The sequence below is a fragment of the Amblyomma maculatum genome, chromosome 1 (assembly GCF_055883805.1).
Source record: "Amblyomma maculatum isolate TAMU_Amacu chromosome 1, ASM5588380v1, whole genome shotgun sequence".
Classification (NCBI taxonomy): Eukaryota; Metazoa; Arthropoda; class Arachnida; order Ixodida; family Ixodidae; genus Amblyomma; species Amblyomma maculatum.
Window position 1 is genome coordinate 182,349,557 of NC_139344.1, and position 18,569 is coordinate 182,368,125.

The 18,569-nt window shown below is 42.0% G+C and overlaps 1 protein-coding gene across 2 annotated transcripts in view; it reads right to left on the minus strand.

The window, feature by feature from the left end:
* sfl (N-deacetylase and N-sulfotransferase sfl) overlaps nucleotides 1-17,333 on the minus strand; it is a 57,565-nt gene extending 40,232 nt beyond the window's left edge. Inside the window, exons 1-5 of one of the 2 annotated variants that reach the window (XM_084589742.1) lie at nucleotides 17,183-17,333; nucleotides 12,249-12,343; nucleotides 7,798-7,883; nucleotides 4,515-5,140; nucleotides 1,384-1,613 (exon numbers count right to left, since the gene is read on the minus strand). In XM_084589742.1, the coding sequence (XP_084445868.1) occupies nucleotides 1,384-1,613; nucleotides 4,515-5,082 (798 nt within the window). In that variant the 5' untranslated portion in view covers nucleotides 5,083-5,140; nucleotides 7,798-7,883; nucleotides 12,249-12,343; nucleotides 17,183-17,333. Of the gene's footprint in view, nucleotides 1-1,383; nucleotides 1,614-4,514; nucleotides 5,141-7,797; nucleotides 7,887-12,248; nucleotides 12,344-17,182 lie in introns of both variants that reach the window. The other variant, XM_084589741.1, reaches the window with a different exon arrangement.
* Between the last annotated feature and the right edge of the window lie 1,236 nt (nucleotides 17,334-18,569).

Here is an 18,569-nt window from a genome sequence, read left to right on the forward strand (position 1 = left end):
CGCACCTATTCCCATCGATACCCCGCTATCGACGGTTTCACAATTCGAATTTTCCTGCTTTCGAAGCACTCCTCGACAAGTGGCATCATCCAGTGGGAAATAGAGGAACCCTTTTTTCAGTTTCGCTCTTGGTTTTATTTTTTCTGACGTGCCGCATCCATCCAGACGGTCTCTGGAGTTGGGCGATTGGCTCTCCTTATTTACATCATGGCATCGACGGAAATGGCGCATTTTCATGGAAGTTTACACATCTGAGAGCTCGTTTTTGGATGCGAACAGAAGCAGTGACGACTCAACGACGAATTCAGCTCTTGATTTTAGCACCGACAGCAAAACTGCATCAAACTGACCCGGAACGTCAACAGCCCCGCCCCAAAAAGTTTCGCTTTCACCCCCGAAAAGTTATTTTGCTGCGTGTTAATCGGAAGAAATCAGTGTTCTGAAGGTCACAACCTTTACCTGCAGGGTGTCAATGTCTTTTGGGCAGTACTACTTGCCGCCGACAGTGCAGAGAGTCGTGTTTTCCCACTAGAGGACAGCCAGGGGTCGACCTCGACTACTGTCTTCTTTCCTACCTCAGCATATACTGTACACAGAAAGTTAAAATTTGCTGCAATGTTGCATTGGTCCGTTGTAAAAACATATTTTGAAAATTTTTTTTGTTTTATTTTTGTAAGAAACTGACGCTTTTGTGCATTTGTATTTTTTTAAATACAATATTTTCTGAGTTCTTTTTTTTTTTCATCACTTACTGAATAAAAATGCTGATCATCTCTAATACCATTGTGAAGAGGAATTCCTCCTCTACAATTTGATACTAGACACTCCTGTACCAAGCAAGTTTTATTGAAAAAAAAAAATATTGGACACCACCCAAAAACTACCACTTTTCCCACGGACAGGAAAATGTTAAGCAGCTTTCTTAGGTCCCTTTGATTTTGGAAACTCTGAAAAGCTGCCAGGATCTGAATTCGGTGCAATTGTTTTTTTACAACAGGGTACTACTAGCTGAAATTTTGCAATGTTCACATTACCAAATGTTAGAAAATGAAAGGCGAAACTTAGAGCACATGAATACAGAAAAGATGCCGACGATATATTTTTTTTATAAGTTTTGCATAAGATGCATTAAAAAAATAATAATAATGAGCCTCAGAAATTGCACTGAATGGCACACATAAAAGCAAGTAAAGCAAATTATGCATATTCTCCCCTATTTAAGAAATCATTTTCCTTAGAAGTGATAACAAAGAAAGGAATAAAAGAAAATAAAAGATGGGTGACAGATTAGGCAGGCCCTAATTCATGACCACCTTTACATTCTGCAGATTAAAATTAATTGTAGGGGAGTCACAGAACATTTGTTGAAACCAACACAATTACCTGCACAACAGTGGTATGCGGCCCATTGCCATCAGCGATGTCATCATGCTGTGACCTGGCCTGAGCCAGCGGAACAAAAGTAGAATGGTTGGGTTGGAACACTGTCCAGTCTTCACCAGGTAAGCTACCAGAGAACGTCTCTCCAGCCCGAGCAATCCTCAAAACAGATGATAAAGGGTTCAGCTGGTAGTCTTTCAGGGCCATGTTTGTGTGCATATACAAAGGAAGACCTAGAATGGGGGCAAAAAAAAAAAAAAAAAATACTTGTTATAATTACCTTATGCTAGTAAATCTGAAACCTAGAAGACAGCATGTCACAGATAAGTAAGGTAGAAAAAAATTACATACGAGTGCATGGTTTGGCACACCAGGCCAATGTCACAACATTACTGACAATGACTACATAAGCTACTGCATTATGCCTATGCATAATGCTTTCTCCAGGTTAACTGAAGGACTATGGAAGAGGCCTTCGCCCTGCAGCAGGTACAGTCCGGCTGCTGCTACTGATGATTCTTTCAGCACACAATGCTTTTGCCTAACGCTTAATTTATGAACTTAAGCACAAGAGAAAAATAAAAATGAAGCAAGCAAAGCATCAAGAGAGCTTACAAGCGTTTTGCAGAAGTCGTTGCTGTCTATATATTACGACATCAGAAAGCATATAACAAAGGTTGAAAATACAGGCTATTTGAAATAAATCGTACAAAATTTTTTTTTAAAGGCTATGAAAAGGACACGCTGTGCAAAAGCAGTCTAAACCTCAGAAAAGGTAATAGTTTGGGATAACACAGCTTCATAAAACAGTCTATTTTAGTAGCGACCAAAAATAACAAGAAAAGCATAGAAGTCTTCAAATTTTTTGCCTTGGGGGAATTTAACAACTTCATTCCTAATTTACATTAATGACATTGCTGCTTCAGTTGACATCACATCTGTTAGTATCAGGTTATTCGCAGATGACTGTGTTCTATTCAAAACTATTCGTTGCATAGATGACCAAATTGCTTTGAACAATAACCTTAATGCTGTACACCAGTGGTGTAGCCTTTGGTCTATGGAATTAAACAGAGAAAAATCCGTTCTTCTTCGCGTAACTAACAAAAAACTCCGTTTCAGTTTTTGTATAAAATCAACGAATATCCAATAGTTCAGGTGGATGAGTGTAAATATCTAGGCATCACGATAACTAAAAACTTGAACTGGACCAGCCACATCAACAAAACCTGTGCATCAGCCTTCAGGAAACTAGGTTTTCTTCGTTCTAAATTAAGGTCAGCCCCTGCCCATGTTAAGCTGCTAGCATACAATACGCTTATCAGACCTCAGCTGGAGTATGCTTGTGTGGTGTGGGACCCGTACGTGAAAAAAGACATAACTAAAATAGAAAAGGCACAGAGAAAAGCAGTTCGTTTCATATTCAATGCATATGGCAGATTAGATTCCCCATCGTCTCTAATGAGTGATAACAACATTTTGACATTAGAAACAAGAATGATTTCCAGATTGCGGTTTCTGTATAGGCTTTGCAATCACCAACTTGATATCAATGCACAATTGTTCATTCATCCACGCGTGGGTCGTCCGACCCGACACTCCCATCATCACAACCTGGAACCAATCTTTGCCCGTACTAACAGATTCAAGAACTCTTTTTTTTCGCGCACTGTCTCCCAGTGGAATGCACTTTCAAAAGATGTTTTCTTCGTTAATAATGTAACAGTTTTTGAAGAAGGTGTACGAAAAGCCCTGCTTTGATTTTTTGCTTCCCTATTTGCTGATTCAATTTTTTTTCCCATCATATGTTTGCACTGTACCCTGTTCGTTTTATATTTTTGCTTGCCGATGGTGGCGCTGAAATGCATTTTCTTTTGTCCTGTATTGCCCTCCTGCTTGGTCTATATTGACTGCAGTATGTTCTAAAGAAAATAAAAAATAAAAGCAGCGTAAAGCCCTGTGTGTCTTGGTGCCTGTCCTTCCCTGCCTGGCATGTATGAAAGGAAGAGGATGCAGACATATGGCCGATTCAAAAGCATTCGAAATTACTCAATAACTGGATACAGAGTAAAACAGCTTGCTATGAGCAACTACAGTGTGATTAGTGCCACAATACAGAAGAACCTTGGTGATACGAATCTCATGGGGTCACAAAAAAATTCAAATCATCCAAACATTCGTATCATCAAAACGAAAGAAAACAGGTATGCAGAAGCATGGGAAAGGCAGTCGCACAGATCTGTTTACATCTGAAAGATTTATTACAGTCGCACAGCCACAGCTCACCGCTCGCGACGCACACAGCACAACAGGCCATCGCGACATGCGGGCCGTGTGCCGCTAAAAACTTCCCGTGGCGCGTACAGCACGACAAGAGATGGCGACGTACCTGTCGCGCGGCGCCGCAGACTGCTGGCGAAGCGTACAGCGCAACTAGTGGTAGCAAAATCTACGATGTGCGGCCCGTGCACACCCACTGCCGACTACTACTCGTGGCCGTACGCCACTGCAAAATTTTCGTGCTGCGAAAAATGATCGCGATGCCGGTGATAAGCGGTCCGCCCGCCTGCGCTTACTTTTCGCGGCGCATACAGCACAACAAGAAATGGGGAAATGCGGACCGCACGGTGCCACAAACTGCTCGCGGATCGCGATTGAAGAGCCAGCAATGTGCGTGGTCCGTGCGCGCCCGTTGCCGCCAACTGCTGCGGTTGCGACGTCTGCGGTTTGTGGACTACGTGCCGCTGAAAACATTTCGTGCGAGGTGCACGCCACACGTCACCGCAAACTGCTCGTGAAGTGTACATACAGAGCGGCTGGCAATCGAAGAGTCAATGATGTGTGGGCAGTGCATAGTGCTCAAGGTTGCGGTCACAGTTCGCGCGTTTGTATCATCCGGGCGCAGGAGAGTGTTCACGTGTTCACATGATGCACTCCAGCCGGTATCATCCCAAAATTCATATCAGCCGGATTCATGTCACCGAGATTTTACCGTAATGTGGTTAAAGGAAAGTTGGGAGCTGAAGCATACAAGAACTTAAATGCTCGAGGAAACAAGAACGCACTCCAAAGAACCCAAGGGTCCAGCAAAACCCAGTCAGAGAACCCCTCAGCTGCAGCAGAAATTCACTTACCAGACAACTGCGCACCCGTATATGTGTCCTCACGTGGTCGAATGAAGCCAATAATGCCAACGCTATACTCTCGGCAGTATTTGTCAATGAGCTCCCGGTTCCACTTGTGCATGGCCAAGTACTTCTCAAAATTCTCAAAGACAATCACAGCAAATTTGCCCTTGTCCAAGTTTGTGAGCACGGGCAATGTCTTGCCTGTAGTCTCCACCTTGAAGCGAAAGCGGCTTCCCTCGAGGATCTCACAAATCTGCTTGCCCAGCTTGGAGAATTGTGTCTCCACAAATACCAGCACACGAGGGTCGAGGCGCAGCTGGGCACTGGACGCATGCACATTTGCTGCGCTCTGCTCTCGGGGCCCACTACCATCCAGCTGTGAGCGGCACTGGAAGGTGGGGCGTGGTGGCAACGGTGAGCGCAGGAGACCCCGCAGTGAGTTGTGGTTGATGACATAGACCGAGAGGAGCAAGGAGCAGAGGCCCAAGGCCACTGCTCCAAGCATGCAACGCCGAATACTGAGCTGGCTGGCATGGCACCAGGGAGACACGGCACTCAGGCTTTCCAGCAGCATGGCTCAGCCGCCAGGAGCCATGCTCCAGGTGGCACCCGCCGGCTGTGCCTCTCACATCCTGCACCACCAATTGCAAACTTGTGGAGGCTCAATCAAATGATGCAACCCGAGCTAGATGCATCATTATATAATAATTCCACTACAGCACAACGCTCAAATAAAACTGCTTTATGGATATCGAGAATTATTTCAATCCTGATCATTTTTGGACAAAACAAATATAGTTACTCATTTTCAGGTAATTGGGAAATTCAATTTTGAGGTAATCAAAATGCTTCTGAAAGGTTACACACACACACACACACACACACATGAAAGCCTAGATGTCAAACTGTAATGTTGTTAGAGCAAACAAAAAAGCAGTTAATTTTACACTTATTAAAGTACCAGAAGCATTGTGGGAACAATGCCATAACAAGGACCATAACACATCTAAATTCCACACTTGAGGAAAATAAAATGGCTAAGGTTCAAATATTGAGGCATGAGTGACTTCAAAGATCTCACTAGCACCCTTTCACTTTAAATGTTGCAAGGGGGCAAAAACAATGCACCCGCCTGCCCCTCATTTTCACGCAATTTTTTGAGCTGAATATTCTATGTACTGTATACAGACTTGCACATTTCACATGCTCAGGAAACACTTGGCTGTTTTGCCAACTGACTTGCCCCATTCATTCTCGTACTTTCAATCTAAGCATACTAAACAATAGCATTTCTTCAATGTTTCAATACGCTTTAATTACCTAATGGACTTAGACTAGCTAAGCTTGTCATAAGCCGGCTGTCAATTTTTCCACCTCATCGTGTGCTGTTTGGTACTCCGATTGTGGTTTAGGATGAGTAGGGCTCATCAAAAGCACTGCTTTGGATTGCCAAGAGATGGCGGCAGGGGGTACTGAAGGGCTGATTGGTCTTGCTTGACCTGAACTAAAGAACCTGCCACTATACAGATGAACATGGCAGCACGCAAGAGCAGCAATGTGACCAACCCTGAAGACAATTAGTTTTGTTCCTAAAGTGAGGGTGACAAAAGTGAGGATCTTGCTTGCTGTGAAACAAAAGATGAAGATGAAGAGGGCAATGTTACTAGCAGCCGCCGTGAGTGATGCAAAGCTGATTTAAAAACTCTTCTTCAGCACCACTCATGGTCGTTATTAAAGGATCTCCTGGGCTAACTTTTGACGTCTGCTCTCCGCCAGAACCATTGGAAATGTTTAGTGAGACTTCATTTAGTGACATTTATAATTGTTACCATGAAATAGATGCATTTCTACACAATGCAAACAATAAACATGCACGATAACGATTTCTATATTGGAAAAAAAAAATTTTTTTATACCTACAAAATAACCATTTTCTTTAATAAAAGAGAAGACCATTCTGATAACAATTCTCAAAAAAAAGAAAATATGCATCCAAAAAAGGGGTTAAAATGTTCCCCGATTTCGAACGTGTTATGTGCAGTGATTTATTTCCCTTACTGCAGCTATTTTTTTCACTGATTGTAATTATCACTATTTCCTTATGGCATTCAATGTTACTATGTACTGAAAGAAACAAATACATTTGACGCACCAAATGCTACTATTAGATTCGAATTATATTAAATCTCCCTATGTGACAGGGGTATCGAACTGTCCAGACCAACCATAGCACAAGGCATCCCAAAAAGGCACCAAAATATGGTAGTACCTAGCAGATACGTTATTTAGTAAGTAACACTTCAGATGCATGCACTGCAATAGAGAAAAGCCAAGCATCTAGTAAAAAGCACCCAGATATCTATGCAGCAGCAGCTGCCATGCTGATGCTTCTTGTTTTGAGCAGTTCTGTGCCCAGTTCTGCACCCATTTCCCTTTTTTGATGATGATGATGGCTTTGCTTTCCCTACTCCACTTAACTCCCTTTCAGTGCCTTCTCTTTCTCTACAAACCACACTGCCTTCCTTCTGTACTCACAGCAACCTTCACCTAGGCCATTGCAAGGCAGGTCTTGCCCCAAGGTGATTAAAAAGCCAGCTTTTTGTTTTTTCAAGCCTGGTGGCAAAGGTCAATTTAGCCACCTACTGGGAGGACTTGCAAAAAAAAACAAAAAACACTATACTCCTACCTTGGTACCAAGTATAAGAGGAGGTGTATTCAGAAGCATAATTTTTCTCTCCCACAATACTTAAAATTTTCTGCCGCAGAAAACTAGGGGCCTTAATGATGACCGTTGAGATAAGCTCAGCAAGGCTGATGATGATGGCTTATCCTTCCCAGTTGTCGACATCAGACTTAAAGCACAGGCCCAAAGAATTAGCTAGAATTCTCTTAGATAAGGAAAGGAGCAGTAGGGAGGAAAGAGTTTCATTCATAAAGTGCCAACATTATTTAGGACAGTGATAGTAGCCTCAACCCATTACTCTGACTAGCACCAAAAGTAATGAACTGTGAGAGAGGTTGCATCACAGAACTTAATTCTTGTTTCACATAGAACGATCACCAAGGATTTCAACTGAAACCTACATGACAGTGTTCAAGGCACCTTGTACCTTTGTGCCGCAAACTTCCCCTCAAAGCAAAGACAGAAGCTCTAAGATGATGGATGGAAAAATTCCCAAAACATGTCACATTAGGATTTGCTCCAAGCAGTAAAGTGGTATTCTAAGGTGCCCATGATGATGTGACCTTTGTACCTTGTCAATGCACGTAACCGTTTACTGCACCTCACCTTATAAAAAAGATGATCATCTGCTACAATTCAGGGTTACCAAGGCTGATGGCAGGTAAACGCCAGTGGGAATGTGTAGCTCCACACTGCTGCAATAAAAAAAGAAATGATCACATTATATCAGCAACACTAAGCTTCCAGCATATCCCTTAGCAAAATATTAAAAGGGTCATGAGACCAATCTCGGAATATGAACTGTTTATTGCACCTTATTCCCGATGTGCAAGCAACTAAACCCAAAAATTTCAGCTCTATTGGAGCTGCAGATATTTTTAAAAATAGTGTTTTCGGTTCTTTGTGAACAGCTTACTGATCTGGCCACCGGTGCAGCCGGTGACGACATAAGTCGACGCCACGTCGTCTGCCGCATGTTCTGTGCACGAACAGCACCAACCACGGTTACTGAAAATGGCTTTTCGATCTCTGTTAGTGCTTTTAACTTAGGCAATAGTGTTGCCTGTAGGCGGGATTCAAGAGCACGTCAGCGGCCGAGTACAAAAGCCGCATGAGCTGGCTCGCTCAAACAACGTACACACTGTACACTGAAAGACGTCTCAAAATCAACACATAAAATGCGCATTGAGTTCCGTACGACAGCGCTTTTGTACAATCTTCAAGTACCATCCGACAGCACAGCAGCACAGTGTATAAGGTGCTGCGCAGTACATCGAGGCACCCAATACACCCGTCTCGTCTTAGCAGCATCGTTTATGCTGTTCGTTGGCAGGCCCAAGTCTGGCCCCAACAGCATCACGAAGCTAGACGATAAGCTCACGAGGCTTACAGAACAGGATGCTGCAAGCTTACACCAATAGTGCCGCCCGCGAGCGCGGCTGACAACGGCGCTCTGGCAGTCTGTTCCTCCCTAATTGTAGCTAGGCCTACATTGCTTACCATCGAAGCCACTGCGGACGGCACGTTGCAAGTGATCAGCGTGATTTTAGCATGCTTTTCTGTCCTACCCTGTCCTTTCTCCTTGTCACTCACCTATTTGATTTTCTCTACCGCTTCCTCGCTATCCCTTTATTTCCGCCACCCCACTTCAGGTGCTTCAGATATTATACAGCAGATACCAAGGCTAGCAAACATCTTTTCCTTCCTTTTGGATATATAATAAAATAACCACATACTACTTTTCTGACACAGGCGCAAGCAAGGGATCTGCTTTATTGCCGGCACGGACAGCTTGCAGAAGCCTCGAAGGACACGGCCAGCTTGGCGGTATTCACGGCAGTGGGGGAACTGCTGCCGCGGATGGTGGCGGAGGTCGCGCTGAAGGCAGATGTGTGGGCAAGAGCTAAATCTCTCTTCACTACAGTCTGCGTTCTGTTTTCAGAAACGTGAGGAGTAAACTCATTGGGAATCATGTTGGTTTTGAGCAAGCGCGAACACAGCAGCAGACGACACGAAGTCGGTCTGGGAAGTCACCAATCATCTAAATATGGCGATAGCGGTCGGCGGGAGAAGCTTCACGGTCTCAACTTCAGTCACTTATTTGTAAATAAATTATGCGCCTAGGGAGCTCAAATTTCAGAAATAAAATAGTAAGGTCCAATATTGTCTGCCAGACTACAAAACTGCAATATAATGAATGACCATGGCATGACCCCTTTAAATATCAATTTAATGTTATTTAATGTTACCTTTTTGCAGCGGGCTTGGCAATTGCAGTAATTGTTTTTGAAACATTTCACCACAGTACTCAGAACATCACACAATGATAACTACGAAAAGCAGCAAAATAGTAGAAGCATACTAATCTTTTTTCCAACTTCTTTTCTGAAGCCCTTGAAATAGCTTAATCTAAGCTGTCTTGGGTTAGATCAAAAGCCATGAGACCCTGATTAAACGTTATTCAGAAGTAACGAAAAAGCTACACATATAACAATGCACAAAAGCATGCCTAATTCATCAAACTAGCACATCTTTTATACTGCATAGAATGTACACAGAAAAATGCAAATTATTTTGCCAATAGCAGCGTTGTTTTAACAGTCGTGTAGTACTGCCAGACCATTCCAAGAAATCAAATCAGTCTAACAAAAGAAATGCTTGCCTTATTTTAGCCCAGCCAACAACGCAGCAGCAGTCAAGCACAAAGACAGCAGGAACAGATTAAGCAATGCTGCAAAGCTGGCGAGTTTCACTCAGTTTTCAGTTAGGTGTAGAAGAGCTACAATGCAAAGGTACAGCAAGGACTTTCCTTCTCTGGCTGGTAGGTGTGACAGGCAAGCACTGATTTCTTTTTGTAATGGCATCCAGGAGCGATTTGCTACAGGCCTTGCAGTAAAGAAAACTGAATTTGGAACAGCTACCTACTGTTTTGCAACAGGAGCTCAATATTGAGAAATAATGTAACAATGCAAATATACAGAGTATTCTAGCTAACTTGGGCTGAAGCTTATAAAGGACAGCACACTACAAGATGATATCAATAGCGGAGAATTGTAGGCAAGCGTTTCGGCCAGGTCCACAAATTTTTTTTTATGCGCAACTCTAAAGATAAATTAGCAAACCTTTGAACTATTAATGTCAGCACATAATATATTAAGCAAAAGATGTTAAGTATGCTGAGAAAATGAAAAAGGGCAGAGTTCAGTTCCATGAATTATGTTTCTCATCCAGCACTGATAGAGGAAACCAGGGATAAGCCTATGCACAATAGGCAATAGCCTCTGCCACCTTGCATTTGCCCTCAATCTTGGTTGCCACAATAGTATTGTCACGTCTAGCCCTGTTGTCCATACAGCATCAGCACAGAAACTGCATATTTGCAACAGCATGCAGCAGGCTTAAAGCAATGATGCAGTTTGGCATGGCATACTTAGCACAGCATTCCCACCACCACAATCTCACCTCACGCCCTCGTCAAAAGCATCTGCGCTGCCTCAACTGATCATTTTGCTAAAGCTCTGCAATGCGTTACATGGCACTAATTCAAATTGTATCACATGTAAATAAAAAAAACAAGCACAATAAGCTTCAGCTCAACAGTCTTTGATGAAAACCACAAATACTGCACATACTGTACAAGAAACAAACTAATGCTTATACTTAAGAACTTATTATATACAGAAAGTCTGTAATACAAACAGAATGACCACTCATGAGCCCGATGTATCAATGCAAATTTTCAATGCAAACTATAAAATAAAGCCACAAACTATTTCCCAATACAATAAAATTAAGTTCATTGCCCTTGTGCTTTCAAACATGCTCAGGATGCCTGTGTTCATTTTAGCACTGTAACCCCACTATGATGGCTCAGTGGTTGGGGTGGTCGACTAATCAGCCAGGGGACTCAGGTTCCAACTCTGTCATGGTGGCTACATTTCAACTGAGGCAAAATGGTAGGTGCACATGTACAAAACACAAGAAATGCATACTGGGCTTACAAGCAAATAGCACGTGTCAAATAAAAAGTTGCCAAGTATGGCTATGTCTAATAAGTTACTTTCACTATTTGAACCCTACAACCAAAGTGAAGTCACATGAAGCAGTCCTATATACAAACACCATACAGACACAAGTCTCTAGTCTATGGTGAATTTGCATGCACACTGCACTGCATCCACTTGCCAGAGAAGCTGCACAACAAGCTGTGATAATTGACTAAAGTCATTTGTCAATTATCATAGCTATTACTGATGCAAGAAACGTGTAAAAAGACAATATGAAGCGTGAAAAGCAGCTATTCTAATAAATACCTCCGAGAGTTCTACAGCCCACTGCACATACTAAAATGGTGATTAGGATTGAGACAGACAATAATAGCCCTACACTGCCACTGACTAGAAAAAAAAAAAAGGCATCTAAGATGTGATTTTTTGAACGAGAAATTAGAAACACAAGTTATGCTGTTTGTTCACAGTCCTTGCCAGGAGTTCAAATTGCAGTTTGAAAGAACATTATAATCCTTATAGGAGACCCTTGGTTAGTTTTGAATAGACACATACAATACCATGAAACAGCAGCCATGAGCAAAGCAATGCAACCGCATTTACTTGCAGCTCCCCATAATGCATCATACTGGCTTTCACTCCGCCAGTACCTGGAGCCTCTGACATGCGTTTCAGTCTCATCACCGCAGTGGCTCAGTGGTTAGGCCACTACACCACTGAACTGGGAGAACCTGGGCTCGATTGCAGCCGTGATGGCTGTGTTGTGATAGAGGAGAAATGCAAGGTACCCACGTACTGTGCAATGTCAATGTACTGTGCCCATTAGAGATCCCCAGGTAGTCAAAATTATCCAGAGTTCTTCCCCTATGGCATCCCTCATAGCCTGAGCTGCTTTGGGACATTAAGCTACATAAATCAGATCAAACCAAAATTGTGCACTTCTGAAATACCTATTAGTCAGATGTATGTCGATGCACAAGCAAATTAACCTGCAGCGACACCAGCCAGAAGCACTGGGAACATCAGACAAAATATAACGTGTATCCAAACCTTTGTTCTATGTGCGCTGGATTTTTGAAAAGTCACATCAGCAACACAATGCTGTTCCTGAATGTTTCCTAACAGGCATCTTCTCCATTGGGCATCTGCAAATTGAACAGAAGAGAGATAGGTGTATGTAATTTATGAGGCATGAAATAGAGCCCTAGCCTAAAACTAAACTTTTCCACAAAAGCTGCAGAGCTAACACAAGGACACACTAAACGGACAGAAAACTGGCCAAAACATGTCATGAGTTTTTCATAGAAATGAAAAGACCTTGCCTCACAGAGTATAGATTGGGTACTACAACATCCAAGAAACAGATTTATAATTTTAATTTGATACTGAAAATTGCATAAAAAATGAAGTGAATCAGTGTAGTACCCCACGTGACCATGTCTCTGGAAAATATTTCATTTCCCAAGTGCATATAGTTTTCTTAAGTGCATTTTGTTCTTTGTTCTTAGTCCATTAAATCTTTGTTCCTGTGCTGTAACAGCCTTGAGTGTGGAATTCTACACTAAATGTGTCTAATTACCACGTAGAGGGCAGTATTTACATTAGTTCTTAGCACACTAATTGCGTTGATGCCCATAAAGTAATCACGGTCACTGCTCATGGTTTCCAGCATTGGCCTACCATAACAACCCAGTCATTGCCCACCCCTCAATGACCTGAAAGTAATCGATAAAGCGGGGTGGGCGTTGTCTCAGTGACCAAGCACAAAAAATTGAAGAAAGCTTGCTTACATCTAGCATGGCATGACAAAACATACACTCAACTTTAATCGTGGGATGTTATAATTCTTCAATAGGAGTCTTTGGAAAGCAAGTGCTACCTGCTGCAAACAACTGCAAATGGGTCCGCTCCATAATGCAAGTGCCTTCTGGCAATTGAATTGAGATGTCAGAATTGGTGCTGCACCTCACAGTGCAAAGAGTTAGACTTCCTGTTCTGTGTTGGGTGCAAATACACTTCCCTGCACTCGTAAAAGAAATATTTGCCTACATTATCTCGATAGTTTTTCTTCTGCATGACCATCTTTTGACCTTGGGGTCATGAAAACTTGAGAGGATGCATTAACAAAACAGTTTTTCTGTCCCCCTTCTGTTTCGCAATCATAGTGTTCACCAGGGTATCTTTCCGAAATCGGCAGGCCTGCAGTTTGCACTTTCCAGGGGTCAGCAATGACTCGGTGGTTTTGGTATAACAATATTTTGCCTAAACCAGGAGGTGGGCGACGACTCAGGGGTGGGTAATGACTTGAGGTATTAAGAAACATTCAGTTCAGTTCAGTCGTTCAGTCGTGTCCGACTCTTCGTGACCCTATAGACCATTAATAAATAAGAGTAAATGCACTGATAACAAAATTGTGGGTAAAATTTTTCTACGGCTTTTTAAAAGTGCCACGGAATCGACCAGCTCAGACAGGAAGCTTTCTATTGCATCGCAAGAAAAATGGAATGCCTGAATTCAAGAGCTCTGTCCCCTTTAACATGTCATGGAAGTTTTGACTTTATATGGCCATAGTCTCTTGTTCCCTTGTAATAAACACAATGAACACAGTTATTATTGTGCATAAAATACTAGTGTGCAAAAGTATATAAACAAACAAGCCTAGGAATAACTCATGCGATAAACAGTCATAGCACAAGTTAAAGATACACAGATTGCAAACCCAGCTATGGGAGATGAAAAGCACTACCCTCCTGTAAAGCATGCCATGAACCTAACCAAACTGCATAATGTCAGACATCATTGTATTCAGTGTCCCTAGTGTTCTCAATGGGAGCCATACAACAACCTAAATGAAAAATGATAGCCAGAAGAGACAGAGGGCTTAAGGTAAACAAAAGATGATTATAGCAGTCAAAGCAATCCAGAAGGTGCTCCCAAGGTTGAGGGGAACACTCATATCTACTAAATCAAGGGAAAGAGTTGCTTCAAAGTACATGCTCTTGAATCATATAATGTCCAATAGAAACAAAATTGTGACCATCCACTCCTAATAAATAGTATAGCTACAAGCTACAAATGTGTAATTCTGTACTTAAGTTTCATAAGCCACAAAATGCGCAATTAATGTCTCAACTAAGAAGTTTATATGCTAACAATGGCCCATAAGTGGTTCAACCCAGGTAACAAAGCAAGGTTTTATTTTTTCATATGGTAAAATAAAATTTCACTCCCTCCACTATGGATGCAAAAGTGCATATATTTTGAGGTAACTGCAAAATAACCTTCAAATTCTTCTCATGTACTGAATGCACTATGCAGCTATGATAGTCTAGTTAACAGAGAAAACAAAAATATAGTAGTTGTCATAGCTGTACAAATATTGGCACAAGAATTGTAGTCTAAGCAAAAAAATAAAATAAAAAAACACACTAATGACAACAGTATGTTTTTGAAGGATAATTTTTAAGCCAATAATTACTTGTCTCACTGCCATTTGCATATAAAAAATCATGTGTGCACTCCTGTAGTAGAACAGCCACCAACATACTTTACGAGTCATAAGGTGTAATTCTTAGAACTCCTAATGGCATCACAGCTGTTTCAGGAAAATGCCCAACTAGCTTCCGGCCTTTGTCGCCTGTTTTATCTTGAGGGGGGATGTGCAATCAGAAGTGAGAAATCCATTAGGTCGTTGACGCGAGCAAAGAGGAAGCAACCTCAACGTAGCATGTGGAAATAGTGATAGCACTGCTTCACGGCTTAGTTGGCAAAGGTGCTTTTATTTCTTTTACTCTGAAAATTACAGCAGCACAAAAATCAAAGCACCAATCTAAAAAACAAACAAAAAAAAAAAACCTGCTCCAGCAAAACCAAAATAGCTTTAGGTATGTATATAGGACAGTTTTGTTCCTGTATGTTTCAAAAAAGATGCAAATGAGACCATACGATAGCGAAATGCACAACAGATAAGCACACAAGAACTGACAAGGAGAAAGTGAAAATGGGAGCGCCTGCCCGTTAACAATGAGTGTAGTTTACTCAAATAATTAGTTTTGAAACATATTGCAGCAGGTTTGCAGGTGCTACTACACATCTGTTTCATGAGAGTAGATAGTCTTAAATTACACCTGCTTCCCAGAGATTCATGAACCACTCCGCCCGACCCCCAGTAACACATTTTATGGGAATAAAAGTCCAAAATATGCATGGTTCAAATGGGACTGCCCCCTCCAGAAGTGACCCATCAATCTTCCCCTAGCATACAAGTGAAGTTTTTGTTTTTATCACCTTTAACCCAGAATTCTGATCTTTTATCATGCAAGAATCATTGCCCAAGAAATAGATTAGAGCCTAAATTTATACATGGTGTATCACCACCGTAAAGCCATCACTACACACTTGGATCACTCTTGATCTCACAGCAGATTACTACACTTACTATCACTTGTTTGGACTCATGTTTGTGTTGTTTTGTACACTTTCAGCATATTCAGAAAAAGCAACTTTCCACAGCAAAAGTGCCATGCCTCATGTTGTTGCAGTGTTAAGCAACAAGCTCAGGGCACCTGACCTCCCTTAGAAGTAGATCTGCTTGAACAATACAAATAATGTTACGCACTACTTGAGTAGCAAGACATATTTTCTACTGCACATATCTAAAATAAAAGCCACTTTTGTTGCTAGTTCTTCATTGAACAAGAAAAGCTGTTTGATATAGTTGCAAATTTATATCCAATAACATATCTTAGCAGACAGAAAACCTAGGCATACTAAACTACTTGCATGTAATGAGCTCAATTCCGTGATATAAACTATACTTAGGGACACTTTTTTGGCGATGCTTATGGAAGTTCCAGTGCTCTAAGTGATACTGCAGCAATTTACTGCAAAGTGAAAATCTCAACTGGGTTACTCCAGGCACAAGTCATACGAGTGCAACGGTACTGAATCATTCCCTTTGTTTTTCAATCAAAAAGCACTTCACAGTTCTAAAACAGCTGAAGAAGGGGCAACAAACTATGAAAATCTGTTCCACCTACTACCAAACATATAAGATAGACCAAAGTTGTTCCTCAATATGTGTAGCTTTGAAAGTTGGTTTAGTTGTAGTGGCATAGGTGAAAGCTAATGACATTCACTCAGCATAAAGTGCACTATACAAGCCTATTCTGTTAGAAAACATGTGCAAATGATGCAAAAAGTTTGCTTCATGTGCACATGAAAAATCTACGGAACACAAGTTAAAGGCAAATTCCCAAGTAGCAAGACACTTTTACAAACGCAGAATCATACATCAGAGACTTCAGAACAACCAAGGCGTTTGGGTCCCCATTCTCAGTTTATCGTAAAGGCGTCTGCTGCATTTATGAACGCGCGCGCCAAGCGCAGATACCAGACGTAAAATGAACGTATTTCGCGTGTTTCAACGTTCTGCAGTATATCCCTATCTAGAATCCATACTTGCCCTCAAACAAATTACTCACCAGCACTCTGCTCAAAGTCTGTTTTAACATCGGCAAAGCCTAGAGGCGCGAGCGTCACAGCCATTCGCCAGCGCTTCTAGACATACCAAGCACGCGCAGATAGTGCATGATTAGACGCCCACGCTTTCTCTTCTTTAATCACCGACCAAACGTATTAGCACCGGAGGAAAGTGCCACAAAAAGCATACGCCCTTAGACTATCAGCTTCCCGAACCAATCTGCCGTCATATCCTGCATTACTCCGCACATGCAGCTAAGCAAGTAACAGAACCGACGATTCCTGATAGTCAAACCTTAAACACCTTAAACCAATCAAGAGGCTAACGCCTTCGTTCTTACATCCTAGCATCCAAGTTTCCAGTCAACAAATCATACTACGGTACGGTCGACAGCCAATAATGAAGGCTATGAATGGGATACGTGGATGCACTCCCAAAAAAATATAACTTAGGCTTAAAAGCCCGAGTCCGAACGGGAGCAGTAAATATGAAAGCGGCTCACACGAAACTGGTAATGGCGATTTCACATGTCAGCTGCTGTAACTTTCGCTCGCAACTTTCCCTTTGCAGTCAAACAAGACGCACACGTAAATGCGAAAAGTGCACGAGCAAAAGCAAACGAGTAACTGCAAACACATTCGTCACAAGCGTCACTGCGGTATCAGCAGTGTTGCCAAGACCTCGATCGAAAGCCGCTAAGAGAAGGGGTCACTGTGGTGAAATCCAATTGGTACATTAGCTTAGGAGCGAATTTCAAATGTTCTTGCTCGCTCCGTCGGTCACCAGAATGCACCGTTTATTTAGGTGGTACTACAGTGAAGAATTCGGGTGCAGCTTCTAGGCGGATTACAATTCAGTGACTTAGTAGAAAGTGAAGCTACTGAAATCAGCAAGAATTGCTTTCATCCTGGCTTTAATAAAGGAAATGGTTCTAATAAGTTTCACGCCATGTTGAAAAATTCAGCTGAAAGGTGCCCTAGCTCGCGGCGACGTTTCGACTGCTGTCCGACTATGCGAGTACGGTGTCTGTGCATTTAACATACAGTATAGCGTGATTTGAAGTTTATCACGCGAGCGTCGACCGAGAGCATAAACAGTGCCATTGCCCGCAATCCTCTGCCGAACAGAGTGTGATAGTAATGCGCGCGACGTTTGTAGCGAAAACTACACTGCGGTAGGTTTTCAAGCCGTTAGCGTGACACCGTGTTACCGTGGCACAGTGGAAGACGAAGAAGAAGACATAGTAGAAGAAGAAGACGAAGAGGAAGAAGCAGCAGAAAAAGCAGTAAGCTCGGTCACCCACACCTAGGATGTCCTTTTAATGATTTATGTTATGTATGTGCGTCCAATTTTAGAGTTCGGTTCAGTCTTGTTTTCTGGCTCAGCAGCTTATAAAATTCGACCGCTTGTTCTCTTGGAGCGAGAAGCGCTTCGGTTATGTCTTGGACTTCCAAAATTTGTTGCCAACAATGTGCTCTACCTTGAAGCCCGGATTCCACCCTTGATATATAGATTACAAATTCTAATTTGTTCAGACGTACTTAAGGATATATGAATCAGAGTTTCACCGATCTATGTCTATTTTTTGCTGTCAACCGACCTCCTTTTTCGGTGTCCATTGGCCTAAATTTCACACCCCGCAGGTTGTTATGGTCAAAAATTTGCTGGACCCTTTAAATGTTTCTCTTCCTAGTATTCTACCCATACAAACCATCGGTTCATCTATTGAAATTGTCTTTGACGACATATTCCCGAATAATGCTAAAAATTTATCATCCGTTATTCTAAACGGATAATTAGAAGATCATTTAAGAAGCCTTTCTGCTAATTTAGTTGTAGTTACTGACGCATCTCAAAGTAATGAAAAGGCGGGTGTGGGTATATATTGT